The 18,320-nt window shown below is 37.3% G+C and overlaps 1 protein-coding gene across 1 annotated transcript in view; it reads right to left on the bottom strand.

Annotated features, from left to right (window-relative positions):
* The window catches only part of DHX15 (DEAH-box helicase 15), a 47,412-nt gene that overhangs the window by 15,721 nt on the left and 13,371 nt on the right, over nucleotides 1-18,320 (bottom strand). The window contains exons 6-9 of the mRNA XM_085059238.1: nucleotides 6,693-6,860; nucleotides 2,631-2,717; nucleotides 965-1,114; nucleotides 693-801 (exon numbers count right to left, since the gene is read on the bottom strand). Coding sequence (XP_084915364.1) covers nucleotides 693-801; nucleotides 965-1,114; nucleotides 2,631-2,717; nucleotides 6,693-6,860 — 514 coding nt within the window. The remainder of the gene's footprint in view (nucleotides 1-692; nucleotides 802-964; nucleotides 1,115-2,630; nucleotides 2,718-6,692; nucleotides 6,861-18,320) is intronic.

Here is an 18,320-nt window from a genome sequence, read left to right as displayed (position 1 = left end):
TTCTCTTTATCTTGCATTCCTCACAGAGAGTCAGTATCAACCCACAAAGAAATAAAAGGAAATCCAAAAGTCTTTCTGCTAAGCTATTACAGATGTTGTACAGCACAAATAATTTAATTGTTCTGTAGAACTATTTAAAAACATACAGACTATGTCAGAATTTTATTTTAGGTGAAAGAACAACTAACATATTTATACATAGGGGTGATTTACATTTTTAATTAGCAGTATAACCGAGTTATTTCTGACGCATGTGTGTACATTTAACACTTTGAGGAAAGACACACATTAAAGCTATAATTCAAGCCAAAACCATGTATTCAGCTTTAAAAACACCAGCCCATTTTATTTACAAATGGTTGTTATCTGACTGTACAACTAGAATGCATAATCAAGGTGGTAAGTTAAAAAAACTCAAATAACAGACTTTCTAATGCCAAGAATTTTCTCTTATTCTCTGAAGGCAAAGGGCATTAAGTAGATTCTCTAGTTCCATTAAATCTGTTACACAGGAAGAAACACAAAAAGCTTGCTTTGATATGACACACAGCACTAAATCTCAGGATAAACAAAAGACATTCCTTACAGATTACAACAGAAAACCAGAAAAAAAGCAATAAAAGAATTTATACCATGTTTTCATTATACAGAATAGTCACAAAAGTAAAGATTGGAAAGACGGAAATAAGTACCTGGAGGATCCATAAAATCAAAGTGCACCAAATCATCTATACCAAGCTTCTTGAGCTGTAATACTACAGATCCTAAGTTAGACCTCAAAATTTCAGGATATGTGTTGTCCTGGGGGGATGAGGGGGAAGACAAAAAAAAGAAAATTTGTAACACTTCTTCCAGACACTTTATACTACAGAAGCATTGAAATTCTGATTTTGTTTAGTAGCACAGCATTCAACGACCTGAAGCAGACATTTTTATAAACACAATGGAAAAACCATGATCTTACCTGCATTTCAGTTTTGTAGGCCTTCTCTGTGTAAAGCCTGAAGCACTTGCCTGGCCGAGTACGACCAGCACGGCCAGCTCGCTGCTGGGCAGACGCTTTACTGATCGCAGTCACCAACAGAGACTCCACTCTGATACGAGGATTGTACACCTATTGCAAAGCAGAGGCAGAGCAGGAAAGAAGGAGAAAGAATAAAACATGTTCATGGATAGGACAACTATCCAAACTACTTTAAACTTATTTTTAAACACAGCTTCTGACTAGGAAATCACAAGCTGTATGTATCTGAAAAGAAAAAAAACCTGGCTACAAAGGACTCTGGATCAGTGGCTCAGAGCTTCAAATACAACTGCCTAGAAAACAGCATTTTTTATTCATTTGTTAACAGCAACTCCTGCCAGGCTCCCTGTTCTTAAATATATTTTTAGGTAAGATTTTCATGGCAAAGGAATGTGTCCAATTTGTTCTACAGAGTGCTAAACACTTGTGATGCTCAAAAAATTGCACTGTCTTGATATAATTATGAGGTTGAATAATCATATTCTACAGATCAGAAAAATCTAACATTAAGGTTTTACGCAGCTGTAAAGATCAGGCTGATGACAAAAGAAAACTGTATTTCAAAGGTACATGCAGACTGTCACAGTACAAAACATGTGCTGGTATTTACTGTAAAACTCCCAGTGCAGTGATACCCAAACAGCAGCCCTGCCAATTAAATATGGCCCATGGAAAGGAAAACACTGAAAAAATAAGGCAATAGTCAGATAGTAGTTTCAGTTGAAGACATTCTCGGTCCATGTTTTAAGATCTTTCTGGTATAACGAAGTATAAAATAGGTACAGAAACCTTAGTTCTTATAGTGGAAGAATACCTTCTGTAGTAAGAACTATTTGTAAAAGAAGTTCAGCCATACTGGTAACTGAAACTCGTGCATTAAAACACACTGGCTGTACTCACATTCTGCTGTATGTCTGTCCCATTTTGCAAAAGTTAAAAAGGCTGACATTGTGTACCACTATTCAAGGAAAAGACTAAGAGACCAAGTTATAAGCAAAGTTATATTCAGTGAAAAAACTAAATGAAGATAATAAGATTCATATTTTATTTTGTTTTGTCATTGGGTTGACTGTAGGAAAAATACTTCAGTTCCTCTGAGCATCCTATGATGTTCCCAGAACCACAACACAAGCTTGATTACAATCTTCAGAGCTGCAACACTACATGATAAATACCAACATGAAACAGCAGGTATCGTTTCTTTCTTCTCGTTTTAGTGCTGGAGTTTTCTATGGTGACTTAAAAGGAGGTTTCTAGAACCAGTTTTATTTACTTTCATACAATTTTTTTGTTTTACTTGAGCAACCCCAAGCACAGACACACAGTAGAAAATCACCCGTCCTAAAGTATCTAGAAAAACCATATTCCAAATCTAACTCGAAATTCTCACATTTCTTTCTTTTAAATAAAATTATTCTATCTAAAGTTTGTGGACTAAATTCAAACCATAAAAATCGTAAGTTAAAAATAAAACAAATTCCAAACCAACCAAGTTCAAGATCTTGACTGGAAAAATACCTATCAGTGTTTGCAAACAGAAGAGTTACCTGAACAAACCAGATTCCAGCAACTTTCCTACCATAAAGACAAAAAAAACGATACTTACCTTCTGTTTTGCAAAGCCAGGATCAATCACAAACACTACGCCATCTATTGTTAATGATGTCTCAGCAATGTTAGTCGACACAACAACCTGTCAAAAAAACCCCAACAAAAACTCAAAACAACTCAATGAAACTACTTTATCCTAAAGATGAAGGGCTCCAATTTCATTTCTGCACAAATAATTTTCAGCAAACTTCCCATCATTTAATCAATAACTACCAGAGCTGAGTTCCAACACTTTTGCAGGATGATCTCAAATCAACCTGATGAACTTCTAGTGAAAAGAGAGCAATTTTGATCCACTGGTTTTTGCTCCCCTATGGCTCTATTACCAACGTAACAAATGTTAGTTGTGCAAAAGAGCAAAAAATATAATTTATGAAACCACTATTCAAAATTTTTTCCCACATATCTTGTACAAAATGACAAGTTATATTGGATCCCTCTAACATCATCTATCAATTCTATCTTTTTTCCTTTTTCTGAAAGCTTGAATCAGGGCTAACTGGTTCAATAATATTAAATCAAAGGTATTTATACAGTACCAGCACAGAATTTCCATTTATTTGGTTTGAAATAAAGCTGTTACCAACACATTCCAGCTAAAATCCTGAACAATATGTATTTAATTTCTACTTTGTCCTTTTCCATCACCAGATATTCAAACACCTCTATATAGCTTTCATGTTACATTCTCAGCCTTTCAGAAGGTTAAGTCACACGCAGAAGTTAAAAGCAAAGGTGACTATCAAGAGTTCTGAGGCTTGATTTGCCACCATTTAAATTTTTATGTCCAGAGATGCAGTGTAACAGGCTAGGCACACCATTAGCTCTCATCCCTTCAGTCACCACACCGAATCATGATATTAGCAAGTTGCATCTGCTATCTCAGAAAAGACCCAAAACTTGTTCAACATTTCACTAAAAGTGCTTACCCTCCACTTCTTAATTTCAGAGCATTCTGGTATTACTGCTTTCAGTTTATCAATTAGAACTGGAGAGACCCACAACACTTAGTTCAGAATTACAACAAGGCCAGTGAGTGGACTAGATTAATAATCCTGCTAATTTCCCTTCCTGCTGGCTGATCACTTTGCTAGTCAGCTACTTATTACACTTATCTCGTGTCTTCTTAAGGTCTAAGCTTGCCCAAATACTACAATACATTGAAAGCAATACTTCGATGGAAAAAAACACCCCAATTAATTTCAAATTATGGTGTTTCAACTTGAAATGATGCACTACTTAGAATTCCTCAAACAAACATGAAGTCCTGTACCTATGTCCTTCACAAGTAACCTAAACAAATTAGTCAAGAGGTAACAGCTGCAAGTATCAGTGCAAGTCAGTGCAAAATCTCAATACATTTTCAGTAAAAATTTGTAACGCGTTAAATATATAAATTAAACTCCCACATTAAAAGCCTAGTCAATCCACATTCAGCTTGCTGTTACATAGCATACCTAATTTTAAAAGTTTTGGTTTTTTTGTACCTGCTAATGTACAGAACCATCCACACTCACATTTTTCAAATACTAATTACAGAGCAGCAACAAAAGGTTTTTATCCTGCTTTTAACTACTGATTTCTACTAGGACACTTCAATAGCAGGAACTCAATACAGTTAGCATGCCTAATCCACAGCAGCACAATTTCATTTGTACCTGAATTTACTTAATTTACACTCAATTTATACAGAGCTTTCCAAAGGTAGAAGGAAAAAAAGTTATTTACACAGTGGATTCTGCTGCACATACAGGTATCATTCATTAATGTCACGCTGCTTAAAAACCAGCAATTAGTAACTGTAAAAACAGAAGAAATTTTTTAAAAGTTGATGAAATTGTAACACATCTTTCATGCCTAAATTAAAGTACAAAGTTACTTGGACATCAAACAACTGAAATTAGCACTAAACTAGGTAAAATAATAAATTCTAATTAGCCTTAGCTGCAGTTACACAGTTTCTGAGATTAATTTAAAAATGTTGTTTTGAATATTAAAATACACAGTATCTACATCTAAAATATATCTATACTGCATATGTATTAACTAGCAATGCTTAAGACTGCTGAAACAGAAACTAGAACAGCTTGAAAAGACAGAATAGGATGACAAGAAGCCTTTAAAACAGGATAAGAATAGAAATGCTAAGTCATTTTCATCTTCCTCAATTAAAAAAAACACTTACTAGTTAATCAGAGTATTTATCTGTAATATTAACCCTTCTCACAATAACAGCTGCTCTCTTAGCACAAAGAGGACAAAAAAGTGCTAAGTTAACAAGCTGAATCACCACTAGCTGTTACCATCACTATTACGGCAAAATGCCACACTGCTTCCAGCATCTCTCATTTCACAAAGTTAAAGCTCAGGAGACACTTCTTCAGATACTGCAAGCACTTCACTTACACTTGCATGACCACTGGAGCCTTTAAAATTATTCAGATCATCTACTAGCTCCCTCCTCAGTAGATCTAAAATCTAGGTTCAACTCCCACAAGGCCCTGGATAAAAACAGGCATTTTCTGGAATGGACAGGCACAGGACCACATGGTTTTACTTTACATACTTTGAACACTATAGCTAATGAAACTAAATCAACACTTGAAAAATACACAACATAGACACACTTTCACTCAGTTAGATTTGTTATGGAGATAAAACTAAAACATGGAAGCCAGAACATTTCAGCCAAAGAGGAAAAGTAACTTCATAGTCTGAGTCTGTTGCCTACATACTGTGTCTGCTTTTGCCTAGAGTTGGCATCTTTTGGGCCTAACAACTTTTCGTCTAGTAAAATAGCTGCTTACACCAAGAATGTCTTCCTCTCAGAGACTGGTACTGGCTCTGGCATTTCAATAAAAACAAAAGCTCTGCACTTGTTATCCTCTTATGCAGAAAACAAAAAACTGCCTATTTTGAAGGGCACAGTTTTCAACATGAGTGAAAATTTAATGAAATACGCAGCTATCACTTGTTCATTACTTAAAAGCAATTTCATTCATTTAAGTCATTTGCAAATACAATCTTGTTGCAGCATTAGTTTCACGATTTCAGACTGAATGTTTTCGGCAATCAGCTTCTACAGGAAAAGGAAGATAATTTCACTAAATTTATTAAGTGATTTACTCTTCCAGAAGACTAGAAAGTTGTCACTAGTATTCTACATGCATCGTACTGCAAAAAAAACCAAATAATCAAGGAACAAACCCTGCCTAGAGCACACAGCATGATTCAGCTTTGACCTTCAAAATCTTAGCTTTGTGACTTCCAGTTTCATAGAGCGTTAGTTTAGTTTCAGGAAGCTCTCATATGATTCCTTCCTAATAAAACACATAGCTTCTACTATGGATTATTGTGAGCACTGATGTATTAATTTTGTGAAGAACATTCACTGTGCCATTTCAAATTTTTCAGTTTCTCAATCAATTTTGCCTAATGAAAGAACCTCAATTCATCATTTATTACTACACAAAATACAAACCTTGAACTTCAACGTATTTCTTTTAACTTGCACCGTCTCATAAACCTTAAGAAACACACAAAAACTACCTGACAACCTACCCTGAAGAGATAGCCCATTTTGCCTCAAAATAAAACCAGCAACCCTCTACACACACACACACAAAAAAAAAAACCAAACAACAAAAACAAACCAAAAAAAAACACAAAAAGCCCCCAAACAAACAAAAAAACCCCACCAACCACATCTTAAAGTAATCATTGTGGAAAAAAATCCTATCCCTCCACATAAATCATAACTCTCAAAAGAAACTTAAATGAATGCCACTTCCATTCAGTTAAATCAAACTGTTGATGGGGCCAACATCCTGGCCCTACATAGGTGGATGACAGAACTTTGATTTGTACTGAGAAACAAATCTCAAGACATCTAAAAACTCTAAAGTAATAAAATACTGCATTTTTAAGGCTTCATAAAAAAATGTTGTAATTGTTGCTGTCCAAACATATTTAACAGACCTGAAAGTTGTATTTCATTGCCCATGCAACTGTGAGTAGCTACTCACAGAATAGAATACTAACACAGCTTAGTATTTACCTTTCTTCCTATTGCTCCATTTTGTTTTTTTGGTGGGGGAGGTTCAAATATCCTTTGCTGTTGCTGTGGAGGAAGGGTGGAATACAATGGAATGATTTTTATGTCACCAACTTCAGGACCTAAATCATCAATTTCACGTTTTATCCTCTTGCAGGCTTCATCAATCTCCTGCAAAACAAAAATATTCGTTAGAAGAGAACTTCATGAAAAAGGAAGCACATTTAGAATGCCTATAACAATTAGATTAAGTCTACACCCTGAAGAACAATTACAGTAACTTCTACTTTAAAAAATAAAAATAACTTTAAAAAAATCAATCAAGGTGCTTACTGAATCGGCAATCAAATTTCCACAATACTTCAAGATGTTTCAGCTTCTATACTCTAATGAACAGCCTAATTTGCATTCAACATCCTTTTTCTTTTAGTCATGTTTCCTAATTAAATCTCTACAAATTGTACTAAAATTGAAATCTCTCACCCCGGAATATTAAACTGCACTCATGACCTTTTCAATTTTCACAATCTGAAGGAAATTGATGTGCAAGATATTTAAAATAAGCCAATTAAGCTTTAATGTCACGTATCACTAATGCAATTATATGGAAGATTTGCTTCATTGTACCTAATGAGAACAAACACCTTTACAGTATAAACATGGATACTCAAAACCAAACCTCTCAATCCCATGTTTCCGATTTTACTTTAAAATTAACTGAAATCCCATTTGATCTTAAGAAAAATCAGAGAAATACTCTGAAGATCAAAGATTTTTCACCATAGTATTTTCTAGCCTATTTTCTGCTTACCACACAAAACAGTTCACCACAGCCCAATCATTCTAACTCCATTTTGTTTTAAAACTACTACATTTAAGTCAGCTGGGTGACCTATAGTTATGACAAGATCTAATGAAAACTGGAATGCACAGAAGCTTAGGTTAATGAGTAACACCATTTATTATCTTCAACTTAAAAATCACATCAGAGCCTCCATCAGTGTAACGAAAAGACATACTGACCAACTATTGATCTTCCATCTGAACCACTGATAGGAGAATAAAATCGTGACAAGGAACAACAGTAGGCAAAAGCAAAAACAATGGTTCCAACACTCTGAGAAAAGAGGGGAGACCTCCCCTATCATATTCAGTAGCCTGAAGCTGAAGTGATAGTTAAGACCCTAAAGCAAATATATGGAACTGGTAATCTAAAGGTTCTATAAAATGACTGCTTGAAACTGTGATTTGAAAAGCAAAAGCAGTGTCCTTTTTAGAAATCATAAATTCAGGTGGATATGCACTATATCGGGGTCTTTCACTTGTTTTGAAGGAGACATTTACATTCTCAGCACAAATGCACTGAGTATGTTTTAAAGAAGCACAGACAATACTTGTTCTGTATTGATCAGTGCATACAATTAATGTAAGGATGGCAAAATGAAGGCTCTTCCTCTTTGATGTGCAAAGCCCTTTTAAGAGTAAGCCTAATGCTTTCTGGTAATGCACTGCCAATTTGAATGTATTGCAGATATTTACCAAAACCCCTTTTGTTTAAAAGGTGCACTTTGCCAACAATCTTCATAAAATGTAAGGGGTATACAAGAAAATGAGCTGTAATGCCCACTACTGGTTTACTACAAGAGAATATTCTTTTTCAACACAAGTGTAAGTACTTGTTCTCCTGATAACCACATTTCAAGTTCAGTAATAGCCTCCCAGTGCAAAGGGAGTTAAATATTTAATATAAACAAAAATACAGCAGAGACCTTAGCTCCTGGTCTGAAGGTCACTACACAATTCATGGAATTGTGCAGATTACACTGTGTAATTAGGAAAGCTGTGATGCTGGACAGGATGCTTAGTCTTCAATAGTAATGACTAGAGACTCCGGGACAATTTTAACCTTAAGAGAAAGTAAAATACAAGCAAGCAGGGAAAAACAAAAGCACTACACTCTTCAGGACATGTGTACACAGCTACGGATCAACCTTCAGAAGAGCTGGAAGTATTCATTCTTCCTAGAGTTTACCAATGTAGTTTCAAAGTACCCCTAATCAGGACTCATTAGAATACTTCAAAATAGAGATGCCATATTTGCAGAGTCAACTATGGACCTCTTGTCATAAACTGCTTTAAGAAAGATGCAAGAGACCAAGAGCCACTGCCACTCATCTAAAGTAAGTGAATTCTTTAATACTAGTAGTTTTAATTTTAAAAAGGAAAGAGCAGCTTGTTTTATTTACCACACTAACAGAAAACAGTGTATCTACTTCAGTATAGCTACTACTAGTACATCTACTTACCCAGAGAAATCCTCACAGTACCAATTCTGCCAGAGTCAAGAAACATTTGGACAAAGCTCTCTGGCACAGGGTGTGACCCTTGGAGCTGTCCTCTGCAGGGCCAGGAGTTGGACTTTGATGATCCTAGTGGGCCTCCTTCCAATTCAGGATATTCTATGATTCTAACCGTATCCAGAACCATACAGATGATAACCAAAACTGGTATCCCAACTACACAAGCTAAAAGGAGTATGTGTAGTCAGAGTAGTTTGAAAGTGTTAAGGATGACTTCGCGTGTTCAAGATCTCTTTGCACTACATGCAGATATTTAAATCCAGAGATATGACACATATAGTTGAAGGCACAATCCTATCTTTAATCCTTTAAAGATTCAGCAATTCTAATTTAATCATCCCACTTTATTCAAGTATGAAAGGCTTTTTAAAAACAAACAAACAAACCACACACCTTTAAATATTTGCACACCATCTACTCCAAACAAATTCATTGTAAAACCCCTTCCTTGAAGAGATTATCGCACCAACTTGAATAGAAAAGGAAACTTCTTCTCAGGCAGAACAACAAGAAGGCAGAGTGAACCTGCCCTGCACTTGGATTATGCCTGAAAAACTCCTCAAAGTCCTGAACTCCCACACTGGCTACCTGAGATAGTTGGTAATGGGGTATAGGAAGTAGAAACAGACACAGGATCAAAGGATCTGAAGAAAACTGATCACACTTAGACCCATGATGCCAAGTGCATCAGCAGAAGGACCTGCTTCAGAGTTAATCAAAGAAAACAGCCCTAACATACAAAACGCATGAGGCTTTTGGCAATGGTGAAGTTATTAGACTGAACCTAGTTCTTCACAAACTAGACTTCTTAGGACTAATATTTGAGAAATAGTTCTCAGTAAAATCATAGTCAATGAAATTGTCCATCAATGCACACATTCTAAAAAGAGCTGACTACCAAAAGATAGAAAGCAAGCAGACCACAAAAAGAGGAAAGATTACACTACATAAAATGCTCATTTTTCTCAAGCTGCAAGTGTCACAACACATCCATACTTCACAAAACCCAGTTATCAGATTTGCCCCAGACAGTCATCTTAAGCATTTTAAAGCTTCCTGAAACAACTTCTTGATCCTATCAAAATAAATTTACAATATACAGACAATAGCTACAGTTTAGCTGCAACACGATGGAAACTAGAATCAAGCAGCAGTTAAGAATCCCACAGTGGAACATTAACACTCTGAACATTAACATGGATTTCTCAACATTCTTCCACACCATCAGCAGCCTAAGTGATATTCCTTAGAAAAGCTTCAAAGACAGACTCCAATCAGTAAAGAGAAATTATTTGGTTTTGTACACCAGTGATCAATGTGGTAATGGGGTGGTATTTTTCAACCAGGAAAAACAAAAGTCCTTTCAAAATCCAAGTGACAGTCGACAATTTTTATTTTGAACTTACAGCTAAGTAAAAATAGCTTAAAAAGGGGAAAAAAAGCTGGAATCAGGAAAATAATTTTATCAAGATTATTATTAATAAATAGAATTTAAGCTAATTGAAAAATGGTGTTCCTTCCAACAAATCTGTGCGACTAAAGACTGGTTCTAGACAAAAACCTGAGCAGGCTGCTTGGCTTTCAAAAACCTGGTGCACAACAGGCATCATTTGAATACCTGTCAAATTAGGTGAATTTAGTTCAGGATCCTAAGTATCAGTAAGCAATTTTAAGACCCCAAAAAGCTTTAGGATTTCAACATGAACTTCCATCTGATCTCACAATCTCATTCTGACAGTACAACTGGTGGTGCCATAAAAAAGTCTGTATGGGAATCAATGCTTAGCATTGTATTGCTTAGAAAACAAAGCAAGAACAGGGTGTACTCCATTTTATTAGTAACAGAAGTGCAGCCATCTATATTTTCACAAAATTTTATATATTTTCACAAAATACTTACACCTCCTGAATCTGACAGGAATTTTACTCCAACTTAACCCACTTTTCCAAATAAAAGGCAGGCTAATGGCTAGTGCCTCAAAAAACCAACACCTGGATTCACTAACTTTTACTGCTCTCACTGAAGCTGTGTTTGTTCTGTGCAAATAGAAATCCAAAGGTCTGCCAGCCAAGAAGGAAACTCTTGAGTATGAAGCCTGTTGACAAAAGGAGTCCTGAACTCTCTGAATGCCAGGACTGAAACCAAGGACCATAAGCCTTCCTATGGCTTAACTTTAAGAACACCACTTACAGGACTAATGCTGAAATATTCACCCCACTGCCTCTTCCATGTGTACTAGGAAATACTAACAAGACTGCAAACATGAACAGGACTCTGTATTACTAAGTAATATTTAGCAATACTCACTTTTTCCCCTAAAATTATCACTTTTGAAAGCCTTATTACTAAAAATCTTCTAGGTAAAACTTTTAAGGACTGTCTGTGCCAGTTGCATTTAGAAACACGTTGGTTTCTCAGGTTCTGTGTTCAGCACACCCAGCAAAGAGAAACTTGGAAGTAAATGAACCATAAACCAATACCTCATCAGCTGCTTCCAATACCATACCTCCACTGCCTTGTATCACCTCACTACTCCAACACCTAGCATACCCTAGCTCTGCATCAAAAACTAAGGATCTGAATGTATTATTAGCAGTTCATCTAAAAGGAGCTGTATAAAATTAGTTGCACAAGAGACTGATTTTGCCTATCATGCACATTACTTTTCTCTGCTGCTGAAAATAAAGTCTTTATTACATGTTCAAGCTGAATGCTCAGTAGAAATTCCATTTCTTTTCCTGATGGCATTTATGCAGTCAAAAGTAAGGTGCTCATACTGAAAACCATGAACAACAAAAATATTACAGGAGCAGTTGCATGTATTATTGAGTTAGTGCACCACATCTTTAAGAAGCAAGCAAACTTGCTTCTGCTGAACAAAATACGTGATTCTCAGTAGTTCCATTACAAGTTCCATTCAGTGACAGGCAAAAAACCCTCCAAAACGCACAAACATAAAAGAAAACCAGTATGACAAGCCGCAATGCAGCTCACAGAACACAAGGTGGAAGAACCTCAAGGATGATCTAATCCAACCTTTCCTGTCAAAAGCACAGTCTAGGCAAGATGGCCCAACACCCTGTCCAGCTAAATCCTACATGTTCAATGTTTTGGAATCCACCATTTCCTCTGGGAGTTTATTCCAATGGCTGACTATTCTCATTGTGAAAAGTTTACCACTTGTGTATAATCACTGTCTCATCACGAGTAACTTTTATCCGTTACCCCTCATCTTTTTATGTGGGTCCTTGTAAAAAGGGAATCTCTATCTATGTTGTAGCCACCCTTTAAATACTGGCTCATGATGATGATGAGATCTACCCAGAGCCTTCTTTTCTCAGGGCTGAACAAACTCAGTAGTCTAAGCATTTCCCACTCTCTTGAATATATTTGTGATCTCAAATTACTGAGTTACATTGCTCCTGTAAATCTAGCAATCCTTGCCTTCTGTTTGTGCACAAGACTCATCCATGCTGCCATGGAGAATGTACAGTGCAATTACACTCATACTAAACAGCAGTTACTGAATGATGGACCATGAGTTACTCTAAGCCAAAGGAATTCAAGTGCTGGCATTCACTCTAACTCATAAGCCGAAGTGGTCTAAGCAAACAGCCAGTGAACTTGCTGGCTAGGCTCCACTCAATTGTACCATCTAAACTGTATTTCACCTTTACAAAAACCCTTTCTACAAAAAGATGGTGACTAGTGATGTCATTTAAGCACATTCAACAAAACAATTCAAGCACCTGGCATGCTAAATAGAGTGCAGTCATTTTGTAAACGTGGTCCTTGGAAACATTATTGCAGAACCCCCTTCTTCAGTTGACCCTGTATTTGGTACACTTAAATAATCTCATGGGATGAGCAAAACTATGAGACTACTCCAGTTAAAACATACTGGAGTTAAAACTCTTTTAACAAGAGTTAAAACTCTTTTAAACAGGAGATGACAGTCCTATCTACAGAAGATCAGCTGCTACATGATACAGTTAGATTTAGTTTCACCTTGGATACATGGGTCTAACAAACCTAACTCTTAAACCCCAAAGGAAACTAATGCCAAGAAACCGATGCCATTTTCACCTTGTGTAAAATGAATATAGGGGGAGAGAGACAAATGCATAAATGCATTCTACTTCGCAAACTAGAAATACCTGGCAGACTCCTTAACCCATCCTCTTCTGAGTTCCAGCACAGGCAGGGCACAGCTAGCCACATCATTTGCCTTTGATGACAGGAACCATTCTAGAAATGCAGTCTTTGTCCTCAAAGCCTGCATGGAACTTCCCTAATTTACCTTTCTTCCTCTAGAAATAAAGGCAGCTACATGCTGCTACAAGCTAAAATGAAAAAACAGCAGTAAAAAGAACTGGCACCAAGAGCTGCACCACTTCAGATGTCTGAATACAAACTGAGTGAAACTGAACTATGTAAAACTATGTACTTAAGATGAAAAAAGTAATACATTGAAAATGTCAACCCTTGACCATAACTAAAACTACTCTGTCAAGTCAAAACTGAATTTGCCTCAGCATAATTCCCACATTCTCTTTGACCTGACTGGGTCTCTTTGACCTGATCAGACATCATCTTGAATGAAGAGCAAAAAACCTTCCTCCCTTCAGTATTTGAACAAAATTAATATTACTACTCTTCTTTAAGTTCATGCTGCCCAACTCCCCAAATACTTTCTATAGGAAGCTAAACAAGACAACTTGTGTTCACCGCAGCCCCATCCAGACTCCCTCTTAACCTCATCCAACCACTACCACTGAGACCAAAAGAGTTGTCAATTTTTACTTCATTTCCACACAAGAAAGTCTGTTTTCTCTCTATTCCAGAGTTTAACCAGTCTCATTATAATGAAAACATTGTACCTTTGAAATACTCATTTATCAAATTCTCTATCAAAACGTCAAAAACGTTTTGCAATGCTTTTCTACACCATCGGTTTTACCAATATCACTTAAAGCCTTTCTAGAATACTGAACTTCCCAGCAACACTTCAAAGTATATTTATCTACAATCAAGAATAGCACTGCTGATCTGTATTTCACATCTCCAGATGCAGCTTGGATACTTCCTCATAAATGTGTAACAATGCACTTGGCTTTATTATAAAAAGTGTGACAGATAACACAACTGGCATTCATAAATGCCCATATTACCAAAATGTGTAAGACAGATCTATACAGTTTCTGTGTCATTATTTCTGTCTTTCCCACCCCGAAAGTTTCATCTGTAAGGATGTTACATCTACTCTCAGATTACTGATCTCAATGGAGTGTAAAATCTAATACTGTTTTAGAACTCCAGTAGAAAATAAACCACCTGCCTCTCAGATCTGCAAGCTTAACAAATGTGTATCTACACAACTAGACTACCAACTCTGTAATCTCAAAGACTGAGAACAAGTTTGACAACACCTACTGTCTAAAAAAGACATGTTGACTGAAATGTAATTATGCTTTTTCCTTGTGAAACAAAATCTCTCCGAGTTTCCAATTTTTGCCGGTGACTGATGACAGGCAACCTAGCTTACAGCTACCCAGGTGTAGTGGGTTGATGCTGGCTGGATGCCAGACACCCACCAAAGCCTCTCTATCATTTCACTCTGCAGCTGGACCAGGGAGAGAAAATATAACTAAGGGCTCACGAGTTGAGATAAGGACAGAGAGAGATCTCTCATCAAATACCACCATGTGCAAAACAGGCTTGAATTAGAGGTATTAATTGAATTTATTACTTACGAAACCAGAGCACAATAATGAGAAGTAAAATACAACTTTTAGAACACCTTCCTCATACACCTCTCTCCTTCCCAGCTCCACCTCCTACCCCAGTGGCACAGGGAGACAGGGAATTGGGGTTATAGTCAATTCATCCCAAGTCATTTCTCCCACTGCTCAGGGAAAGGAGTTCTTCCACTCCAGCACGAGATTCCCTCCACAGGAGGCAGTTCTCCATGAACTTCTCTGACCTGAGTGTATCTCATGAGCAACAAATCTTTGCGAACTGCTGCAGCATGGGGTCACTCTTACAAGGGGTGCAGTCCTTCAAGGACAGGCTGCTCCAGAGGGTACTCCTCTCTTCCACGGGCCTTCCATCACAGCCTCCTCTGAAGCACCCACCTGCTCTAGCATGGGTCTCCTCCACAGGCTGCAGGCAGATTCTGCATCCTCATGGATCTGCAGAGGCACAGCTGCTTCACCATGGGCTGCACCACAAGCAGCAGGGGAATCCCAGCTCTGCTGTCTGGAGCACCTCCTCCCCCCACTTCTGCACTGACCTTGATGTCCACAGAGTTGTTCCTCTCACATGTTCTCACCCTGCTCTCCTCTGGCTGCAATTACAACTGATCAACAATTTGTTTTCTTTCTTCTTAAATCTGTTACCATAGAGGCTTACTACCGTTTCTAACTGGCCCAGCCTTGACCAGCGGCACATCCATCTTTGGAGCTGCCAGTGATAGGCTCTGCTGGACATGGATGAAGCTTCCAGCAGCTCCTCAAAGAACAAAGAAGCCACCCTCCTACCAAAGCTTGGCCACGCAAACCCAATACACCAAGTTATACCTTTTTTGAACACTGGCATTAAAGCTGAACACTATACCCATGTTCTAAAATTTTCCTGATATACCAGGGTGGTTTTTTGTTTGTTTTTGAAAACCAACAAATGAGCTTTCCTCCCTTCAGAGCCTGTAGGACAAGTCCTGTTTCAAACGGTTCATCCCTAATAAATTTTGTTTTCAAACATCCTTTTTTGTTATTAATGGACTCAAAATCAGTTAATACAATGTAATAATGTACTTTTGCTCCTTCAAGGACTCAGAAAGGAAATTTCTGAACACATTTCTGCACCATTAACAACAATTTTATCTTCATCCAGTTACAGGCTAATACAATTAAGGTTCCTTTAGTTTCCAAATAGATTTAAGCTTCTTTTGATTTTCTGGGCATGACAACACAGAATCTTCCCTGCTATCTCCAAGCTTCATCATCTTCCCTATATCGTAACTAATCTGTACTAATTGTCTGCTATCCATCTTAATTCCCATATGAAATTAATTCGAATTCATTTGGACGAGAAAACAGCAGCCAATAAGGACCCCCATTCTATCTTAGACCACCAGAATTATACCTCATTTAAAGCCTCAAACTCCAAACAAGTCACACTTGCATAGTTTCACCTAAAACATCTTCCCTTACCCTAATTTCATTTAGTTTTGTAAATGCATCTTTCTGACAAGAAAAACAAAATCTTGCACCCTGTTCACATTGTTTTCAAGAACCCAAAAGAACTACAAACCATTTCTCTCTAGCATACATCAGTTTTAGCCTAGCTACTAAGCCTAATGAACCTGAAGCACATAGTGGTAATGGTACCTAGAGCACACTTTCCCATTCTTGAGAGTACAGCAGGTCACATCACTTTAGATTCAACAGTGATATACACAGAGACTTTATCATGATGCTCAACAAAGGCCTAAAAATGTCATTAACCAACCATTACTCAAAACGGTTAAAATACTTCAAAGCTTCTCTACAGAAGCTAAACCAGACTTGAATTTCATGCTAACTACCCAAACTCAGACTAGCTCCAAGCAGAGTCAACTCCAGCGCCCTTGGGCAGTACCATCAACTGACATATGGACTGGAGAACTCCAGACTCTGGAGCAGAGCACACTGGCTTACCAATGCAAGCTTTAAAGTGATTCAGTAACACAGTGGTAGATGCTTTCATGCTTAATTATATAAATACACACATGAACGTGTACTATATGCAGAATTTTATTCAGAATTTGCTTGTAACACATTATGTCCTGCAAATTAACCCAGTGGAAATCACACAACCTGTCCATACAAAAGAACAGAGTATGTCTGTAGCACTGGCAGGTCCAGAGTCTAGAGCCATTTGCCAAAGGAACACACTCATCCTGTACCCCGGAGTGACTACTGTAACAAGTTATTTAGAGTAATACATAGCAACTGATGTAGCAAGCAGAATTTATAAATCAGAAGGCCATGCATTTGTGCTTCATGAAAGGTTGAAGACCAGCCTGATTTAGCATCTTGGTAAGAAAATAAAATCTGCTGAAACAGCTGGACAGCAGTGTTCCTTTCTGTTGTCACCAACTTTCACCCTTTTTGCAACAGCTGCAAATTTAACCTGACTAGTCTGAACTACAACTTCAAGCTAAAACCAAGCAGGCTTCAAAACTACTATCACTGAAAGCATTTTTCCTACCTGTACTCTAACTTACAGCAATACTCTTAACAAAGAAGGACAAATGTGAAAGTCGAGAGTGTTTGCTTTTATAGTGACAGTCATTGCTTTGGTTTTCTAAGAGAGATGACCTCCCAGATGACATTTTAATCAAATGTCCTAAAACTCATATAAGAGGCAACACGTATTTATGACTGGCAAATCTACTCAAGAAGCCTGGGCACCTTTACAAGTTATTTGTGCCACTTTTCTCCCTTGGAATAGTTAAGGCTGTGCATGCTTAGAAGAAAGACACTGAATTGTTCCACATCTCTTGATAGGTATTTCTTCAAGAGCAGTAACTGCAAGAATAAGTTGAAAAACATTTTTGCTATCTGCATTTCTTCCCCTACTAAAAACAGATTTAGGTTGACTGAGTCCAGCAAACTTTCAAAATGCCTACAGGTTTTTTACCTCTTCTCCCATCTCAGTTTACTAATATGGACACTGAAAAGAGCTTCAAAGAAAGACTAGGACTAAAAGAACACCCCTGCTTATTCAGTTAAGTACTTAAGATTTCCAGAAAATCCCAATTTCCTGATGTAGTAGCTTAAGTGCTTTCATACAATCCTCTTTTGCAAGGCACGGAGCTCACTTCTGAGACTTAACTCCCTGAATTTGTGGTACATGAAGTCTACAGCCGACTACTCAAAGTTATTAATAAAAACCAAAACCTGAACATTCTTACTGAAACTATTACTGACAGCTAAGTAGCAGAACCAAATGGTTATTCTTTGGTTAAACTGTACAGTACATGTCCAGAAGTGCACAGAACTATCTTTTCAATGAAAACCAAAGATGCTCTCAGGTACCCAGTTCTCTGGAGTTCCCATCAGTACAAACCAAGGGCTCATTCTCTGGGTTTCTCTTTTAAAAGACTTCAGTTGATGAAAATTTTCATTTTAGAAAGGACTTGTACAGTATTTATGTTACGGATATGTACAGTGTCGAAGGTCCTAAAGCATAGGTAAAAAGCCTCAGGTCATCCAAATGATAAACCAG

The sequence above is a fragment of the Lichenostomus cassidix genome, chromosome 4, assembly GCF_008360975.1.
Source record: "Lichenostomus cassidix isolate B80296 chromosome 4, HeHo_3.0, whole genome shotgun sequence".
Taxonomy (NCBI): Eukaryota; Metazoa; Chordata; class Aves; order Passeriformes; family Meliphagidae; genus Lichenostomus; species Lichenostomus cassidix.
The sequence above is the reverse complement of the archived record's forward strand: the minus strand, read 5'-3'. Positions and strand labels throughout refer to the sequence as shown.